The sequence below is a fragment of the Bos taurus genome, chromosome 14 (genome assembly GCF_002263795.3).
Source record: "Bos taurus isolate L1 Dominette 01449 registration number 42190680 breed Hereford chromosome 14, ARS-UCD2.0, whole genome shotgun sequence".
In the NCBI taxonomy this organism is placed as follows: domain Eukaryota; kingdom Metazoa; phylum Chordata; class Mammalia; order Artiodactyla; family Bovidae; genus Bos; species Bos taurus.
In genome coordinates this window covers 81159309-81178423 of record NC_037341.1, presented here as the reverse complement: position 1 = coordinate 81178423, position 19115 = coordinate 81159309, and the positions used below count along the sequence as shown (strand labels likewise).

At 43.6% G+C, this 19115-nt stretch overlaps 1 protein-coding gene across 9 annotated transcripts in view; it reads left to right on the top strand.

Annotated features, from left to right (window-relative positions):
* TAF2 (TATA-box binding protein associated factor 2) overlaps positions 1–5155 on the top strand; it is an 88319-nt gene extending 83164 nt beyond the window's left edge. For 6 of the 9 annotated variants that reach the window (XM_059874301.1, XM_059874299.1, XM_059874304.1 and 3 more), the window contains one exon: positions 3809–5154. In XM_059874301.1, the coding sequence (XP_059730284.1) occupies positions 3809–4101 (293 nt within the window). In that variant the 3' untranslated portion in view covers positions 4102–5154. Of the gene's footprint in view, positions 1–3808 lie in introns of all 9 variants that reach the window. The other 3 variants (XM_059874302.1, XM_059874300.1, NM_001191141.1) reach the window with 2 other exon arrangements.
* Positions 5156–19115: the final 13960 nt, after the last annotated feature.

Sequence of the window (19115 nt, the reverse complement as noted above, 5' to 3'; positions counted from 1 at the left end):
TGTTGGGGTGCTCATATCCTTTCAGACCATGTTTTCCTGTGGATGTGTGCCCAGGAGTGGGTGTGCTATATGTTTAGATTTTTAAAGAGCATTCATACTGTTTTCCATAGTGACTGTACCAGTTTATGTTCCCATCAACAAGGTAAGAGGGTTCCTACCTTGTGCCCATCCTGTCTAGCGTTTATTGTTGGTAGATGTTTTTATGATGGCCATTTTGACTGATAATGAGATGATATCTGGTAGTTTTGATATGCAAGAAATGTAAGATTTATAGTCAGTATGTCTTGAATGCAGGTTGTAAGACCTCCAAACAAGAGATTGACTTTACTTTTGAAGTGGTTAATAGTATCCCCTGGAAAAGAAGACACTCAGTTGTGTGCTTGGCAGTTGCCTCTACTGGGAAGTGCAGTTTCCTGTATAATCATTGGCTTTTCTGCAATCCAAGTAGCTTGGCAGGTGTTAGGATGGGATGATAAAACTTCTCTCGGTGAAGAAAAGGACCTCAGCCTTCAAGCAGTGCAGACTGCCAGTTGGGAAGCTTTGCAGTCTGTTGATGTAGCCTGACTAAATAATGGATAGGGCTGAAAGGAATCTGTGAGGCTTTATTACTTCCCTTGTCACTTGGCTATGTGTATTCTGTTAGGTAGGGACTTGTATTCCCATATTTATAGAATTGAGAATACAGTTATGTAGTTCATTTGAAATGAAAATTTAAATTATATAGTAGCATATTTAACTGTAAATCAGATATCTCTCAAATTTTTTCTTTTTCTGGGCACTAATTATTGCAAAAGATGCCAGGTCCCCAAACTAGCTCCTGTATATAATCTCTCTATCCTTTTTTTGTGTTAGTGTTAGCGTTCAAAAAATCATGACTATAATCCTGTAATTCTGTGGTAGTACGGTGTGGATAATCTCTGAGGACAGGAGTGTAAGCACGCACACTTGTCCCAAAACGCTGGAGTAGTGCCTGGCACGAGGCACAGTCGCCAGTACCGGTTTAATGAACGGCCGGTAACAGTTTCTGTTTCTAAACTAATAGTTTCAGTTTATTCCTCTCCCTTCAAAATCAGTGGCCTTTAAATTGCATTTAGTTCAACTGAGTTCACCTGACATCCTGTTTAAAAAGAAATGCAACAGTTACATGAATTTGTGACACTAATTCCTTCATTGAGCAAGTTGTGGGGAAGTGGAGGATGCTGGATACTGTGCGGTACCCTGGGAGGCAGAGGTGAGGCCGGTCCTCCAGGAGCCGAGTCTCGTGAGAGGGGCCAGAGACAGGCGAGCGTGCGCAGTGTGCCCGCCGTGTGCACGCGGGTGGAGTGGTCCCGAGAGTGGCTCTGCCTTCGGGCTGTTAGGTTTTGTGGCTCAGATTTCCCAGCACCACTTTGGGCGAGTTGCTTACTTTCTCTGGTCTTAATTTCCTCGTCTGTATTATGTTGTAGAAGCTAATTCTTTTGGGGAAGTTTGGTGAAAACTTTCTTCCAAAATGACATTTGAGCTGTTGTAGATTATTGAAGAACCTAAATGTTTTTTTCCTCTCCTTCCTCCTCCTTCAGATTACAGTTTAAATGTTACTTCCTTGCAGCGGTTCTCTCTGATTCACACTGGCAGCCCTAACTGCTAACTAAGTCTCCAGCTGCGTGCCTGTTTCACTCTGTGTTTTGTCTTTTTGCTCATATTATCCGGGGATACTTGTTTCTCTTTGCTAGTCTGTAAACTCCAGGAGAGCTGAGATCGGTCCAGTTCACCACCACTTTCCCAGTTCCCATGTAGTTCCTGATACTTTTTAAATGAACATGCAGGTCAGGCCAGAAATAAGGGAAGGCCATTCCAAGCCTAGGAATAACATTTACAAATAAATACACAGAGTTGTGAAAGGGCTGTTCTAGAGCATGTAGAAAGGAATGGTGAAAGATAAGATAAATTCAAGATTCAGATTATAAGCTGTCAGTAAAATTAGTGCTAAGAGTTGATCTTTAGAAAAATTCTCTGGTGATGCTTCTTTTGGTGAAAAAAAAAAAAACAACCCATGGCTTGAGGCTGGATTGGATCAAAATTAGCTCTGAGAATTTATGCTTTAAAAAAGAAAAGAAACTACTGCATTAGAGTCCATTTTAGTGAAACACTTGGTCTAGTTTGGGTAAATACACGTATGTGTGTGTGTACATATGTATATACATATTAAAGTAGATACATATACACATACGCACAGAAATTGATGCACTGAAGTCTTAAGGATTTTCTTCTGCCAGTAGAACTATGTGAGTCTTTAAACAGGTGATCATGGTCAGGGTTTTTAGGAACATAGCTGTGCAGCAGGGTCTCTGAACCCCAGCTCTATTGACGTTTTGGGCCCTGAGAATTATTTGCAGTTGGGGGCTGTCCCACTCTAATTCTGACAACCAAAGTGTCTCCAGACGTTGTCAGACAACCCCTGGGGAGAAAAGTTGCCCCTGGTTTGGAACCACTGCTGTGCAGCTGTGTAAGGTGTGGATCCAAGTGTAAGGCACTCCAGGCGAAGAACCAGTTAATAGGTTCGTACTCTGATCCGAGTGAGATGAGGCGGTCTGAATTAGTACAGATAGGATAGAGGGGCAGATTTAAGAGATTCTGGTAAGTAAGAATAAACGAGACTTGGTAACCAACTAGATCTACAAGGGAGAGGCTCTGAGATGATTCTTAGGCGTTTTTTTCCTGGTGGTAGTAGTTTAGTTGCTAAGTCGCATCTTACTCTTGGGACCCTGTGGGCTGGAGCCTGCCAGGCTCCTCTGTCCCTGGAGTGGTTGCCATTTCCTCCTCCAAGGGATTTCCCAACCCAGGGATCAAACACGCATCTCCTGCATTGCGGGCAGATTCTTTACCACTGAGCTACCAGGGAAGACCTTTTTCTTAGTTGGCTGCATGTAGAATGATACCATTAACGAGGATAACACACAGAAAGAGGATTCTGTGGGTATGGCCCCAGGATTGTACGGTCTGGAGAAGCAAGAAATTCTGTACACTACTCGCTATTATAGATCCCCAGATTGATAGAACATTGGAAATAGAAAGAGCCTTCAAAGACATGTGCTCCATTTTTAGGTGAGGTAAAATACATGCTTGAATGTTTTTCCATTTCATCTGAAAGTTATGTTTATATTATACTGTTGTCTGTTAAGTGTGCACTGGGGTTGTATCTTTCAAAGTGTACATACCTCAGTCAAAAAATGCTAACCACCATCTGAGCCCTCAGCAAGTCAGTCTTTTCACTGATGGAAATATTTTGAAATATTGTAAAAATTACCAAAACGTGACAGTGACACAAAGTGAGCGAATGCTGGTGGGGACACGGCTGCCCTGGCCTTGCTGAAGGCAGGGTTGCCTCAGCTTCGTTTGTGCTTCATGTGTAGCAGCTCTGTGTCTGCGGAGTGCGGGGAGACCAAGGATGCCTGTAGAGCTGCCTTCCCCGCCCTGGCAGCCAGCAGAGCTGCGGTTAAGGAGCCGTGTTTCCATCGACAGTGCTGGTCTTAATCTGTAACATACACATCTCGTCACTGTTGTTTCATAGTACTTTAAACTATTAAATGTTAATTTTCAGAAGATGGTTTGATAGCACACTGGTCTATATCATAATTTGTATAGACTGCAAGGAATTGAAATATTGACCTCTCGGTCACAGTGCTGAAAAGTTACCTTTGTGTAACTAATTGTATGTCTCAGTTGGATTCTTCTCCCATTCCTAGTTTTCTCTATGGACACGATGAACCGTCGTCTTTTCTGTCCTGCCACCAGCTCCCTTTGAGTTCCCCTTCCTTGTCACCAACAGGAATTCATGTGAGTGTTTCTCACCTTGAAGGTAAGGAGCAGCCCCCTCTGGAGATGAGTGTGCACGCGGCCGCGGCAGCTCCACTGTCGGTGTTCGGGAAGGAGCCCGCGTCCTCCAAGCACAGCGAGCACCACCACCACCACCACCACGAGCACAAGAAGAAGAAGAAGAAGCACAAGCACAAGCACAAGCACAAGCACCGGCGGGACGGCCGAGAGCGCGGCCGGGGGCCGCTCGCCTTCCCCAGCCCCGCCGGCGGCAGGTCCGCGCGCTCCCCGTCCCTGTCAGACTGAGCCGGGCCGGGGGACCGGCCCCTGCGTGCAGAGCAGCATACAGAACCAGCACTTCGTCAGCTGGGAACATGATAGAAAGAAAGAAGAAGTCACCAAGTTCTAAACATTTGGTTTATATTATTTATACAATTGAAACCTAATTAGGAAAATGTGTTTTATCGTCCTGAGTAAACCATCTCATCCGGTTTCTTCCTGGAAACACGCACACAGAGCAGACGCTTCACCAGGCCCTCATTTGCACGGGCAGCCCCCGTCACATCATGGTCTCCATGTGTACTGCCAAAGTCAATTATGTTTTAAAGCCTTTGATTGATACTATGGTACAAAGTTATGTTTTAAACAGAAGCTACTGCCAAACCTGTGGTAAAACCACTATTGCCAGTGAAATACTGTGTGGCACCATTTGGAACTACTGAAGGCTAGAGGCTTTTCTAGAGGGCTCTTCTATTGCATGTTTTTGTATGTATCTGTTAACCGTAGAAACTAATGCTGAAGTTTTCAGAGGCAGCTTTAAAAAAAAAAAGGCTTTTTTGATAGCACATTTGGTCATTATGTTGTTGGAACTTAACAAAACTACCAAATCCACAGTTCTCAAATCAAGATGTTTAAATTATCACTTCCTTTTTCATTAAGTATAAGTGAATACATTCATATGTAGAACATGTTTACCAAATGTGCATAATTAATACACCCAATACATATTCTAAAATTATTTATCTAAGGATGGTACCTTAAAAAGGTGTTTATATGCTGTTCATAAGCGTAAATGTAGACATTTTGACCCTCAGCGTGAGTATACCAGCAGTATTTAAAAACATACAAAACATTTTGGTTTGATACTTCAATAGTTTGTATATTTGTGTGTTTTTTTTTATTTCTAAATTTACCATGTGCTTTATTGTTTGCCTAAAATGTTACTGTTCTATTTTTATCATTTCCCTTATCATTTAGAAAGTTTGACAGAATACTTCTTCCCAGAATAGATGTTTCAAAGGGATTTGGCAATATTGGACTTTTAAATATACTTGTTTAATAAATAACTTTTTAAATTGATCATTTTGCCGTTGTATTTTCTCATAGCTTTTGTTGCCTTTCTCTTTCTGTGTGTATATAATACACCTGTTCACAAGTTTGAGGAGAGCTTTTGGATAGGTAGGATTTGAGATGGCCCTGTTAGGAAGAATGGTTTCAGTAGGCAGAGGCGACAGAGTCCTCTCAGCAGAAGAGACGTATTTTCAGATGATTGGAGGATACATTTCAGATAATTATGTGAGGTATGAAGTCAGTGATGAGTAATAGCTACCTATGTAATGTAAGGGCCTCTTACATAGCAAGCGCGGTGCTAGGAGCTGCTTGCTATACATATCTCTAAATTGGTTATCTACATTGGATATTTCTCATCAGGAACATTTTTTATGGTGAGCTTTCCGTTCTTTAACCTGGTGGATAGATACAAACAATGAAAAAAATTCATTTTTATAGTTAACTACACGTAAATAATAAAACTTCTAGTGTAAGTTTCTTTAGTCTTCTCCCCCAGAGGCAGTTAGTGTGGCCAGTATCACATGTATAGAGTTAGTTTATACAGGTATATAGCGTATGTGGTTTTAAAATGATTGATACTTGCAGCAATGTTTATCTTTGTATAGTTTTTATATAGGTTTTTGTGTGTTTTTTTTTAATTTATTTGGCTGCAGCAGTTCTTAGTTGCCGCATGCAGGGTCTTTGGTCTTTGACCTTGGTTGGGGCAAGTAGGACCTTGCTCCCTGGCCAGGGGCCGAACCCTGCGTCGGGACCCTGGGGTCCAGCCCTGAGCCACCAGGGAAGTCCCTGTAGGTCTCCAATAGTCACTATGACTACTGCATTTTGTGTTGTACCAACAAAGGTCTTTCTTATTCCGTAATTATAAAATAATTCCCCCAGTTTTTTCTGTTGGTTTTAAAGTCTTAAATTTCAGATTTCTGTCCCTTATCCAAGTAGAGTCAATCTGGAATTTATTTTGATAGAAGGTAGGAGGTAAGTTGGAGAAGGCAATGGCACTCCACTCCAATACTCTTGCCTGGAAAATCCCATGGGTGGAGGAGCCTGGTGGGCTGCAGTCCATGGGGTCACGAAGAGTCGGACAGGACTGAGCGACTTCACTTTCACTTTTCGCTTTCATTCATTGGAGAAGGAAATGGCAACCCACTCCAGTGTTCTTGCCTGGAGAATCCCAGGGACGGGGGAGCCTGGTGGGCTGCCGTCTGTGGGGTCACACAGAGTCGGACACAACTGAAGCGACTTAGCAGCAGCAGCAGCAGCAGGAGGTAAGGACCCACTTTTTATTTCCTTCCAGTATGCTATGCCCAATACCATGTGTTTAAAACTCCAGATTTACTCTCTAACTTGCAGGTGTTGTATATATTTGGGTTCACTTTTGGGCTTTGTAGCTGGTTTCATGGGTTTCTTCCCTTTCTGCCTATACCACACTGTTCAGATTATTGTAACACTGTGATATGTTTTGATGTACTGTCTCCTCATTACTTTTCTCTTACAGAGTTTCTTGGCTGTTCTTGTGGGTTGTGCGTTTTTTTCTGGTTGACTTATTTATATACAGTAGAACTCATTCCTTGTGTGTACATTTCTGTGGATTTTGACAAATGTTTGAAATTGTGTATCTAGCCACCATGGCCCATGACTCCAAACTCCCTCAGGTCGCTCTTTTGTAGTCCGCTCTCCCATCTCCCACCCCCTGGCTTCCACTGATTGATTTTCCATTCCTGTAATTTTGCCATTGTTGTGGATTTATGTTTCTGTGTTAATATTTGAGTCTTCCTGGCCTTTCCCTGAAATTGCATTTGTAGGTTGATATTGGCTGTGTTTTAAATCAGGAGTTAACTTAGAATTGATATCTTAGGGTTGATTATTCTTATTAGGGATATCAGTGTAACTGTCTATTAATATTAATATACTATTTATTTTTAGCTTTATTATAAAGTACTTTTTTTCATTTGGTATTCTGTAAGTGGTGTTTTTTTTCATTATAAGGTTATCTAGTCTTTTATGCTAATTTTGTGCCTTGTTACTGTATTAATCAATTCCAGAGAAACAACATATATCTGTTTAAAAAGTATTTACTCAGATGATCATGGAGGCTAAGAAGTTGTGTAACCTGTTATCTTCTAGACAGGGACCCAGGAAAGCTAGTGGTGTAGTTCAAAGACCAGAATGACAAAGGGTCCATGGTGTAGAGTGCAGTCCAGTGTGGAGGCCTGAGAACCAGGACTGCAGGGGCAGATGGTCAGTGCCAGACCTCGTACACGCAGAAGGCAGTCAGTCAGTGCCAGACCTCGTACACGCAGGGGGCAGACGGTCAGTGCCAGACCTCGTACACGCAGAGGGCAGACAGTCAGTGCCAGACCTCGTACACTCAGGGGCAGATGGTCAGTGCCAGACCTCGTACACGCAGGGGGCAGACGGTCAGTGCCAGATGGTCGTGCCAGCCCTCGTACACACGGGGCAGACAGTCAGTGCCAGACCTCGTACACACACGGGCAGACGGTCGTGCCAGACCTCGTACACGCAGGAGCAGACAGTCGTGCCAGCCCTCGTACATGCACGGGGCAGGCGGTCAGTGCCAGACCTCATACACGCAGGGGCAGACGGTCGTGCCAGCCCTCGTACACACGGGGGGCAGACGGTCAGTGCCAGACCTTGTACATGCGGGGGGCAGATGGTCGGTGCCAGCCCTCGTACATGCAGGTGGAGTGGGCATTTAACCTCCCTCCCCGTCGTCCTCTGCTCAGGCCTCACCGGCTTGGATGACGCCCACCAACACTGAAGGGCCTTCTGCTTCGATGAGTCCAGCAATTCACATGCTGGTCTCTTCCTGAGCCCCCTCAGACACAGCCAGAAATAATGTTTAACCAGTTATTCATGCATCTCTTGGCATCTCTCATCAAGTTGACATGTAAAATTAACCATCACAGCCACATTACTAAATACTCAGCATTTTTTTCTTAATTTTTTTCTTAATTTTTTTCTTTTTATTTGAAGGATAATTAGAAGATTGTTTTGGTTTGTGCCATACAGCAATGGGTCATGTTCTAAATGCATTACTTGGGTTTCACTTGAAAATAATCCTGTTTGTAAAGGATGGCTAATTGTATTACCTCTTTTCTAAAATGTCTGTGCACTAAATTTTCTGACGTCTCCTTTTGTCTGACTTCTTTTTCTTGCCAAGTTTGCCTGAGAGCTGCAGGGGAGGGTGTCTTTGTCAACATCTCTTGCCCCACGCTTCACCCTGCGTTTGGTCGTTCTTCATGTGTTGTGGATTTGTGCTCCTAATTTCTTCTCCTTTCTTAGAAGTTGACGTTTACAGTTCGTTTCACAGTCTCCTTACTACTTTTGGATGATTCTTGAGAGAACAGAGCAGCTGTTTTACTACCCAAGTCTTGTAAACTCCTAAAAAGACATTTTGATCAAAGTATCCTTCTTACAGTGAAATCCTTGTCTGGTGAATAGCGGAAAGTGCCTTTGTTTTCCCATCCTCTTCTCCTGACTCTTCGGTTTCCACTTTACTGTAAACGAAACTTTTCGTGTCAAATGTGCTCCAGTCCTAGCAGAACTGGCTTTCAAAGTTCTCGACCCTAGCACCCCTGCCCTTGAGTATAGACTGGTCTTACTGACTCATCTCTAAAGAACAGATTATGGAAACAGGACAGTGGTCGCTTTACAGCAAGGAAGGCTGACCAACACTGCCTTCACCAAGCAACCCTGGCAAACCCAGTGCTAAGGCACACCCACATCATGTTCTGTGATGAGATACACTTCCTGTGATCTAAAGGCCACAGTCCCAGTCTACATATGAGGGAAGGAAAATAATCAGACAAACCCAAACTGAGGGACACACTTACTACTCCTCAAAATGATTAAACTTATGAAAAATAATTATGATAGACTGTCACATCTGGATCATTGCTGGATCATCGAAAAAACAAGAGGATTCCAGAAAAACATCTATTTCTGCTTTATTGACTATGCCAAAGCCTTTGACTGTGTGGATCACAGCAAACTGGAAAATTCTGAAACAGATGGGACTACCAGACCACCTGACCTGCGTCTTGAGAAACCTCTATGCAGGTCAGGAGGCAACAGTTAGAACTGGACATGGAACAACAGACTGGTTCCAAGGAAAAGGAGGACGTCAAGGCTGCATATTGTCACCCCGCTTATTTAACTTATATGCAGAGTACATCATGAGAAACGCTGGGCTGGATGAAGCACAAGCTGGAATCAAGATTGCCGGGAGAAATATCAATAACCTCAGATATGCAGATGACACCACCCTTATGACAAAAAGTGAAGAAGAACTAAAGAGCCTCTTGATGAAAGTGAAAGAGGAGAGTGAAAAACTTGGCTTAAAACTCAACATTCAGAAAACTAAGATCATAGCATCCAGTCCTGTCACTTCATGGGAAATAGATGGAGAAACAGTGGCTAACTTTATTTTTTTGGGCTCCAAAATCACTGCAGATGGTGATTGCAGCCATGAAATTAAAAGACGCTTGTTCCTTAGAAGAAAAGTTATAAACAACCTAAACAGCATATTAAAAAGCAGAGATATCACTTTGCCAACAAAGGTCTGTCTAGTCAAGGCTATGGTTTTTCCAGTACTCATGTATGGATGTGAGAGTTGGACTATAAAGAAAGCTGAGCACCGAAGAATTGATGCTTTTGAACTGTGGTGTTGGAGAAGACTCTTGAGAGTCCCTTGGACCCCAAGGAGATCCAACCAGTCCATCCTAAAGGAAATCAGTCCTGAATATTCATTAAAAGGACTGATGCTGAAGCTGAAACTCCAATACTTTGGCCACCTGATGCAAAGAGCTGACTCATTTGAAAAGACCCTGATGCTGGGAAAGATTGAAGGCGGGAGGAGAAGGTGACGACAGAGGATGAGATGGCTGGATGGCATCACCGACTCAATGGACATGAGTTTGGGTTAACTCCAGGAGTTGGTGATGGACAGGGAGGCCTGGTGTGCTGCAGTCCATGGTGTCACAAAGAATTGGACACGACTTAGTGAATGAACTGATGGACGGACTGTCATGGACCAGAGGAGACCAAGGAAATACGATGATCATGCAGTGGAATTTCCTGGATTGGATCCTGCAACAGGAAAGACATTAGTGAAAATGCTAGGGAAATCTAAATACATTCTGGCGTTCTGTTCACGTAACAATGTTGACTTCTTGGTTTTGACGATGTACAGTGGTGATTTAGGATGCTGACAATGGGGTAACTGAGTGAAGGACAGATGGGACTGCTTGCTAAGAGGGAAAATTTACTGATCCAATTGTAATCCTAAACTGTGAGTGTGTTTTGATCACTTCTTTAACCTTAATTATTTACTTCATGAAGAGCTATAAAAGTTTATTTTCCTCACCTTATGATTTTAGAAGAAAATGCATGCACTTCACGGAGGGATATTTGAGAGGTCAAAGACCCAGAGACTGAAAACTGTGAAACACACAAGGAGGAATACTGTTTTTTAAAAAAAATCCTTCTAAAGAAGAGAAGGCTGAGGAGCTAGCCTTTGAAAAAGATTTTTTTTTTTTTTTAATTTATTTGTGTATCTGTTTGGCTGTGCTTGGTCTTGCTTGCAGCATGTGGGGTCTGCAGTCTTTGTTGTGGCGTGCAGAGTTGAGTTCCCTGGTCAAGGGCTGAACCGGGCTCCTTGTGTTGGCATTGTAGAGTCTTTGCCACCAAGGAAGTCCCAAAAAGCAGATTTTTTTAAGTTTCCAATTAGATGCTATAAGAAAATGGAGATTTTATGATTGGTTACAGTTGAGAAACTACTTATTTCCTCTGAGAGTCACTATGACCCTCAGTTCCTTATCACAAGATCCAAGAAGTCTTGTCGTAAAGAAATGTGTTTAACACTGTCCTTTCCCAAACTTACTGGACTGTGGATATTTTTCCTGTGAATTTTGGAAAGTTTATTTATTCCATAGGTATTTTCAGTGTTACCCTGATATTTTTACTGTGTGAACTATTTTGACACCAAAATAGGCTTTTCACAACCAGCTATTCTAGAAAATTTGTCAGTTAATATTGAGGTTTTATTTAATTAAAAACATCGTTACTGTTTAACAAAGCAAAATCTAATTATTTAGATTCTCCTCTCTTTATCACACTGGAGTATTGTGACTTTTGAAGTTGCTTGGCCAATGGTAGCTCCCCACGTCCAAGGTAAGGAGCAGTGGCTACGCTGTGCTGGAGCAGCTGTGAGGAGACACCCCACGTCCAAGGTAAGAGAAGACCAAGTAAGACAGCAGGCGCTGAGAGAGGGCATCAGAGGGCAGACAGACTGAAACCACAGTCACAACAACTAGCCGATCTGATCACACGACCACAGCTCGTTTAGGTCAGTGAAACTAAGCCATGCCGTGTGGGGCCACCCAAGGTGGGCAGGTCATGGTGGAGAGGTCTCACAGAATGTGGTCCACTGGAAAAGGGAACGGCAAACCACGTCGGTATTCTTGCCTTGAGAACCCCGTGAACAGTATGAAAAGGCAAAAAGATATGACACTGAAGATGAACTCCTCAGGTTGGGAGGTGCCCAACATGCTACTGGAAATCAGTGGAGAAATAACTCCAGAAAGAATGAAGGGATGGAGCCAAAGCAAAAACAATACCCAGTTGTGGATGTGACTGGTGTTAGAAGCAAGGTCCAATGCTGTAAAGAGCAATATTGCATAGGAACCTGGAATGTTAGGTCCATCCATGAATCAAGGCAAATTGGAAGTGGTTAAACAGGAAATGGCAAGAGTGAATCTAGGAATCAGCAAACTAAGATGGACTGGACTGGGTGAATTTACCTCAGGTGACCATTATATCTACTACGGTGGGCAGGAAGCCCTTAGAAGAAATGGAGTGGCCATCATGGTCAACAAAAGAGTCTAAAATGCAGTACTTGGATGCAATCTCAGAAATGACAGAATGATCTCCGTTTATTTCCAAGGCAAACCATTCAATATCACAGTAATCCAAGTCTATTCCCCAACTAGTAACGCTGAAGAAGCTGAACAGTTCTACGAAGACCTACAAGACCTTCTAGAACTAACACCCAAAAGAGATGTCCCTTTCATTATAGGGGAATGGAATGCAAAAGTAGGAAGTCAAGAAACACCTGGAGAAACAGGCAAATTTGGCCTTGGAGTACAGAATGAAGCAGGGCAAAGGCTGATAGAGTTCTGTCAAGAGAACGCACTGGTCATAGCAAACACCCTCCTCCAACAACTCAAGAGAAGACTCTATACATGGACATCACCAGATGATCAGTACCGAGATCAGATTGAGTGTATTCTTTGCTGCCAAAGATGGAGAAGCTCTATACAGTCAGCAAAAACAAGACCAGGCGCTGACTGTGGCTTAGATCCTTATTGCCAAATTCAGACTTAAATTGAAGAAAGCGGAGAAAACCACTAGACCATTCAGGTATGACCTAAGTCAAATCCCTTATGACTACAGTGGAAGTGAGAAATAGATTTAAGGGACTAGATCTGATAGAGTGCCTGATGAACTATGGACGGAGGTTCATGACATTGTACAGGAGACAGGGATCAAGACCATCCCCAAGAAAAAGAAATGCAAAAAGGCAAAATGGCTGTCTAAGGAAGCCTTACAAATAGCTGTAAAAAGAAGGGAAGTGAAAAGCAAAGGAGAAAAGGAAAGATATACCCATTTGAATGCAGAGTTCCAAAGAACAGCAAGGAGAGATAAGAAAGTCTTCCTCAGCGATCAATGCAAAGAAATAGAGGAAAACAACAGAATGGGAAAGACTAGAGATCTCTTCAAGAAAATTAGAGATACCAAGGGAACATTTCATGCAAAGATGGGCTTGATAAAGGACAGAAATGGTATGGACCTAACAGAAGCATAAGATATTAAGAAGAGGTGGCAAGAATACACAGAAGAACTGTACAAAAAAGATCTTCATGACCAAGATAATCACAATGGTGTGATCACTGACCTAGAGCCAGACATCCTGGAATGTGAAGTCAAGTGGGCCTTAGAAAGCATCACTACGAACAAAGCTAGTGGAGGGGATGGAATTCCAGTTGAGCTATTTCAAATCCTAAAAGATGATGCTGTGAAAGTGCTGCATTCAATATGCCAGCAAATTTGGAAAATTCAGCAGTGGCCATAGGACTGAAAAAGGTCAGTTTTCATTCCAATCCCAAAGAAAGGCAATGCCAAAGAATGCTCAGACTACCGCACAATTGCACTCATCTTACACGCTATTAAAGTGTTGCTTAAAATTCTCCAAGCCAGGCTTCAGCAATATGTGAAACATGAACTTCCAAGTTCTATAACCAGTTCAAGCTGATTATAGAAAAGGCAGAGGAACCAGAGATCAAATTTCCAACATCCACTGATCGTTGAAAAAACAAGGGAGTTCCAGAAAAACATCTCTTTCTGCTTTATTGACTATGCCAAAGCCTTTGACTATGTGGATCACAACAAACTGGAAAATTGTGAAAGAGATGGGAATACCAGACCACCTGACCTGCCTCTTGAGAAATGTGTATGCAGGTCAGGAAGCAACAGGCAGAACTGGACGTGGAACAACAGACTGGTTCCAAATAGAAAAAGAGTACGTCAAGGCTGTATATTGTCACCCTGCTTATTTAACTTATATGCAGAGTACACCATGTGAAACGCTGGGCTGGAGGAAGCACAAGCTGGAATCAAGATTGCCGGGAGAGATATCAATAACCTCATATGCAGATGACACCACCCTTATGGCAGAAAGTGAAGAAGAACTAAAGAGCCTGTTGATGAAAGTGAAAGAGGAGAGTGAAAAAATTGGCTTAAAGCTCAACATTCAGAAAACTAAGATCATGGCATCTGGTCCCATCACTTCATGGCAAATAGATGGGGAAACAGTGACTGACTTCATTTTTCTGGGCTCCAAAATCACTGCAGATGGTGATTGCAGCCATGAAATTAAAGGACGCTTACTCATTGGAAGGAAAGTTATGACCAACCTAGACAGCGTGTTAAAAAGCAGAGACATTACTTTGCCAACAAAGGTCCGTCTAGTCAAGGCTGTGGTTTTTCCAGTGGTCATGTATGGATGTGAGAGTTGGACTGTGAAGAAGGCTGAGTGCCAAAGAACTGATGCTTTTGAACTGTGGTGTTGGATAAGACTCTTGAGAGTCCCTTGGACTGCAAGGAGATCCAACCAGTCCATCCTAAAGGAGATCAGTCCTGGGTGTTCTTTGGAAGGACTGATGCTGAAGCTGAAACTCCAATACTATGGCCACCTGATGCGAAGAGCTGACTTATTTGAAAAGACTCTGATGCTGAGAAAGATTGAGGGCGGGAGGAGAAGGTGACGACAGAGGATGAGATGGCTGAATAGCTTCACCGACTCGATGCACATGGGTTTGGGTGGACTCCGGGAGTTGGTGATGGACAGGGAGTCCTGGAGTGCTCCTGTTCATGGGGTCGCAAAGAGTCGAACAGGACTGAGCGACTGAACTGAACTGGCAAACAGTGGTCTTTATTTTTATTAAGAAAGTTTTTTTTTAAACAGTTGATTTACAATATGTGTAAATTCCAGGTATGTCGCACAGCAATTCCGAAACACACGTTTGTTATTAGTGTTCAGTCGCTGTGTCTTACCTGACTCTTTGTGACCCCAAGCGCGCCAGGCTTCGCTGTCCTTCACTCTCCCTGGAGTTTGCTCAGACTCCTGTCCGTTGAGTCAGTGACGCCATCCGGCCGTCCCATCCTCTCCTCCTGCCCTCCTCTTACTCTCAGCTTCTTTTCCTTACAGGTTGTTGCATAATACTGAGTATCGTTCCCTGTGCTGTGCAGCAGGTCCTCGCTGGTCATCTGTTTTATACAAAGTAGTTTGTGTATGTTAGTCCTAGCCTTCCCCCAGCCTCCCCTGTGCCTTTTGGTAAACATAAGTTTGTTTTCTGTGTCTGTGAGTCAGTTCCTGTTTTGGAAGTAAGTTCATTTGTGTGTCTTTTTCCCCTTTAAATTCCACATATAAAGGATAACATGTCATCTTTGTCTTTCTCTGTCCAGCTTATTTCACTTAGCATGGTAATCTCTAGAGCCGTCCATATTGCCGCAAATGGCATTAGTTTATTCTTGTGCTTTCGTTACTTGACTTAATAATTATGTGTGTGACTTACGCACAATAATTAAATGCCTATACACTCATTTTTTTTTTTTTTTGGCTAAAATGAATATATTTCTTCTGGTTTAGCCGAGAGCTCTCTAAACATTTTTGTTACTCCATTATTTTATTTTTTAGAAGATATGGCTTATATACTTTCACTGCACTAACTTGAAAAGAAATTGAGTGCATATATCTAACATATACATATTTGTTTATATAGTAATAACTAGCATAGTTCCGGAGAAGGCAATGGCGACCCACTCCAGTACTCTTGCCTAGAAAATCCCATGGGCGGAGGAGCCTGGTAGGCTGCAGTCCATGGGGTCACGAAGAGTCGGACATGACAAGTGACTTCACTTTCACTTTTCACTTTCATGCATTGGAGAAGGAAATGGCAACCCACTCCAGTGTTCTTGCCTGGAGAATCCCAGGGACGGGGGAGCCTGGTGGGCTGCCGTCTATGGGGTCGCACAGCGTCGGACACGACTGAAGTGACTTAGCAGCAGCAGCGTAGTTCAGTCTGGTTGGTGATTTCTTTTTTTAATTCATGCTGACAGTCTTTGTCTTTTCAATAGTGTATTTATGTCATTGCCAAAGAAATTATATAGTTTATATAGTAGTACTGATATCTACAATGTTCATTATAAGATGTATACAAGAATGCATAAGATAACAATGAGATAAAATTTTCGTAGATGTCCCACAACTTGCGGTAGCCTTGTACGAACTACTTAACATCTCAAAGCCCAATGTAAGCTTTGTTCAAGTTTCATTAGCGAGAAGTATTTGTTTCTCCATTTTTCAAATTAATAATTTTTTTCTTCTCTAATCTGCTTAGGAGATAATAAAGTTTCTATATTCTATGCCGTTGTCTAAGTACTTTCTGTGCATTAGTTTAATTTTAACCATATGAGATAGTTGTTATGATTATGATGAAGAAATAGAGGCATAGAAACATTAAGCCAGAGGTCACAGTTTGTAAGGGAGAGCATTTGGACCCCAGCCTGAGTGTGTTCTCTCTTAGACTTGCGCTGTCCGTGCAGTAGCCACCAGGCACGTGTGAGGATTTAAAGTAGGTGTGAAAAATTCAAGTGCAGCTTCTCAGCCACACTAGCTGCGCTTCAGGCGTCCGGTAGTTCCTGTGAGAGACGACCGTGCTGGGCACGCCCGCCTGGAGCGCCTCCGTCGTCACCGTGAGCTGTGCTGACAGCCCTGACCGACGCGGTCGCCGCGTCTTCATCCGGTGGTGTGGCGTGGGAAGAGCTCGTGCTGGGGACAGGCGTGGGCACAGCTCCTTCAGTCGTTGGTGCTTATGTTGTGTGCATTGCTTCAGTCCACCTGGTAGGACTCTTCAAGGAGCAGACAGTTGTCTACTTTGTGGTGTCTGGTTTAGCGAAACCCAGGTGATATAACCATCAGTCCATTTAACTGAACACAAACTGCAGTATGTCAAAACACAGGAATCAGTGAGGGCCGGAATGACCACTGTCCCCAGCCCCTTGCTGCTGGGACGCCCTCACGTGTCTGACACAGGATTCAAGTGAGAGCCTCTGTCGTTCGTGCGCAGATCCGCAGAAGCAGCGGCTTAACGAGTCTTCTCCGGTCTCGCACGTGCCTTGCAGTACAGAGGCGCCCTCCTTGAAAGGCCTCTGCTGTCCACCTTTGACCTTGTACTTTTGACTTGCTTATCCCTCTTCTTCAGCGCCTTCCTTTATTTTATTAAATTTTTTTTCATTTATCTTTGATGACATAGCATGTGAACTTCCCCAGCCAGGGGACTGAACCAGTGCTTCACGCAGGGGAAAAAAGGAGTCTGAGCTACTGGACCGACTGCCAGGGAAGTCCTGGTGCCTTGCTGTTTAAATTATCGTTCCTCTGGCCTCCTCTTTGCAAAAGAATAAGCAAACTGTGAAGCTGGAAACCAGCGGGCCTCTGGCTCAGCAGGGGAGCTGGGATCTTAAGGGGACACAGATGTTTACTGTGGGATACAGGGCCAGAGGAGACAATAAATAAAAGGGTAAGAAGAAGCGTTCTGCAGAGTTGCTTTCTTTGATTCTTTTAAGAAAAATTGTGGTTGCTTCTTTGACAAGATAAAAATCCTTTCTTCTCAAGGCTTCTTGCAAACACATTTCCTGCTTTTAGTGCCGCATTTTTGGGGGGATGGCTAATGACACTTTTAACTTCTTTTGCACTGAAGTGTAGTTGATGTGCAACATTATAAGTTACAAGTGTATGATATATAGTGATTCACAATGTTCAAAGGTCGTGCTCCATTTATAAGGGTGTTGGCTGTATTCTTTGTATTGTACCGTATACCCTTATAACTGGCTTTGTACCTAATAGTTTGTATTGTACTTAATCCCCCACCCCACGTCCCTCCCCTCCTCCTTCCCTGACTGTTGCTGCTCAGCCGCCAAGACCATCCGACTCTCTGCAGTGCCATGGACTGCAGCCCGCCAGGCCTCCCTGTCCCTCACCATCGCCTGGAGTTTGCCCAAGTTCCTGTCCATTGAGTCGGTGATGCCATCCAGCCATCTCATCCTCTGTCGCCCTCTTCTTTATTCCATAGTTCAAAGGGCCTGATATACCTTTGTTTTTTTAATGTGGATGACAGAAAATCAGGATAAATGTAATTCCTTTGCAGATACTTTTCAAATAGTCATCTGTGTCGTGTTTTAAAGTGAATCAACCCACCTGCTTCTCTCCCTTCCTTCCTTCCTTCATTTCACTCTTTAGACAGCATTTTTGTAATTATATGTATCTCTCCTCCCTCTTGAGCCTCCCTTCCCCCTCCCAGCCACCCGTCCAGGTTGTCGTGGAGCACCGAGCTGAGCTCCCCGGGGTACACAGCAGCTCCCCCTAGTTACCTGTTTTACAGTATTACTGTGGCAGACAGTATTTTTGAGTACCCACTCCTTTCCCACGCTCTAGGCTTGTGATAATATTGTCGATAAGACGGACAGTCCTTGTCCTCAAAGGTCACAGCACTCAGAACTAACCCTCACCCCCACCTTTCTCTTGGATGTAAACCTCACAGTGCTTGTGGGTCATGGGCTACTAGTGTATCCGTCAGCGCTTCACGATGACGGCATCTCTTTGGAACATTGTCGAGAGTGACTCTGATGGGTGTCCCCTTAGGTGACTTCCTTATTTTGATTGGCGTGATGGTTACAAGCTCGCACGCCAGCATATAGGCTGATGTGCAAGGGTTGGTCCAAAGGAGAACTGCATAAAATACACTCCTTCATTTTCTTTCAAGCATCAAGAAATAGGCTCTAGAGGGCTTTGTGTTTTCAGCCAGTTGACTGTACAGATATTCTCTGTAACAGGCACACGTTAGTTACTATGAACACAGTGGAGAGACAGGTAAGTGCTCAGCAGATGGGACGGGCTGAAAGGTTTGAAAAAAACATGTATTTCTCAAGATACACTTTTACCTCTAAAACGTGTTCCCTGGCCATGCGAGGTCCTTCCCATCGGACGGTGAGTCAGAGGGCGGCGGTCACGGCACTGTCCTGCGTATGACGCTTATTCCCTCTTAACCATCTACTGTCACTGCAAGTCGCTGTCGGCACTTCACAGGGGCTCACGTTGTACTGAACTGGCCGTGAAAGCAGAAGGTGATTTCATCAGCCAGAGAGTGAGTAATATTGTGCAGGGATCCTGGTTCTAGAAAACTGGGAGCCTGGGTTCTGAATCCCAACTAGAGTATCTAGTGTTGGGGCCTCAAATGTATCACCCAGCCGCAGCGGGGCCATTTTCTTGAAAAATGAGAAGTCTGGATAAGACTGTCTGCTGGCACTCCTGTGATTACTGTGTTACTACTGCCCTA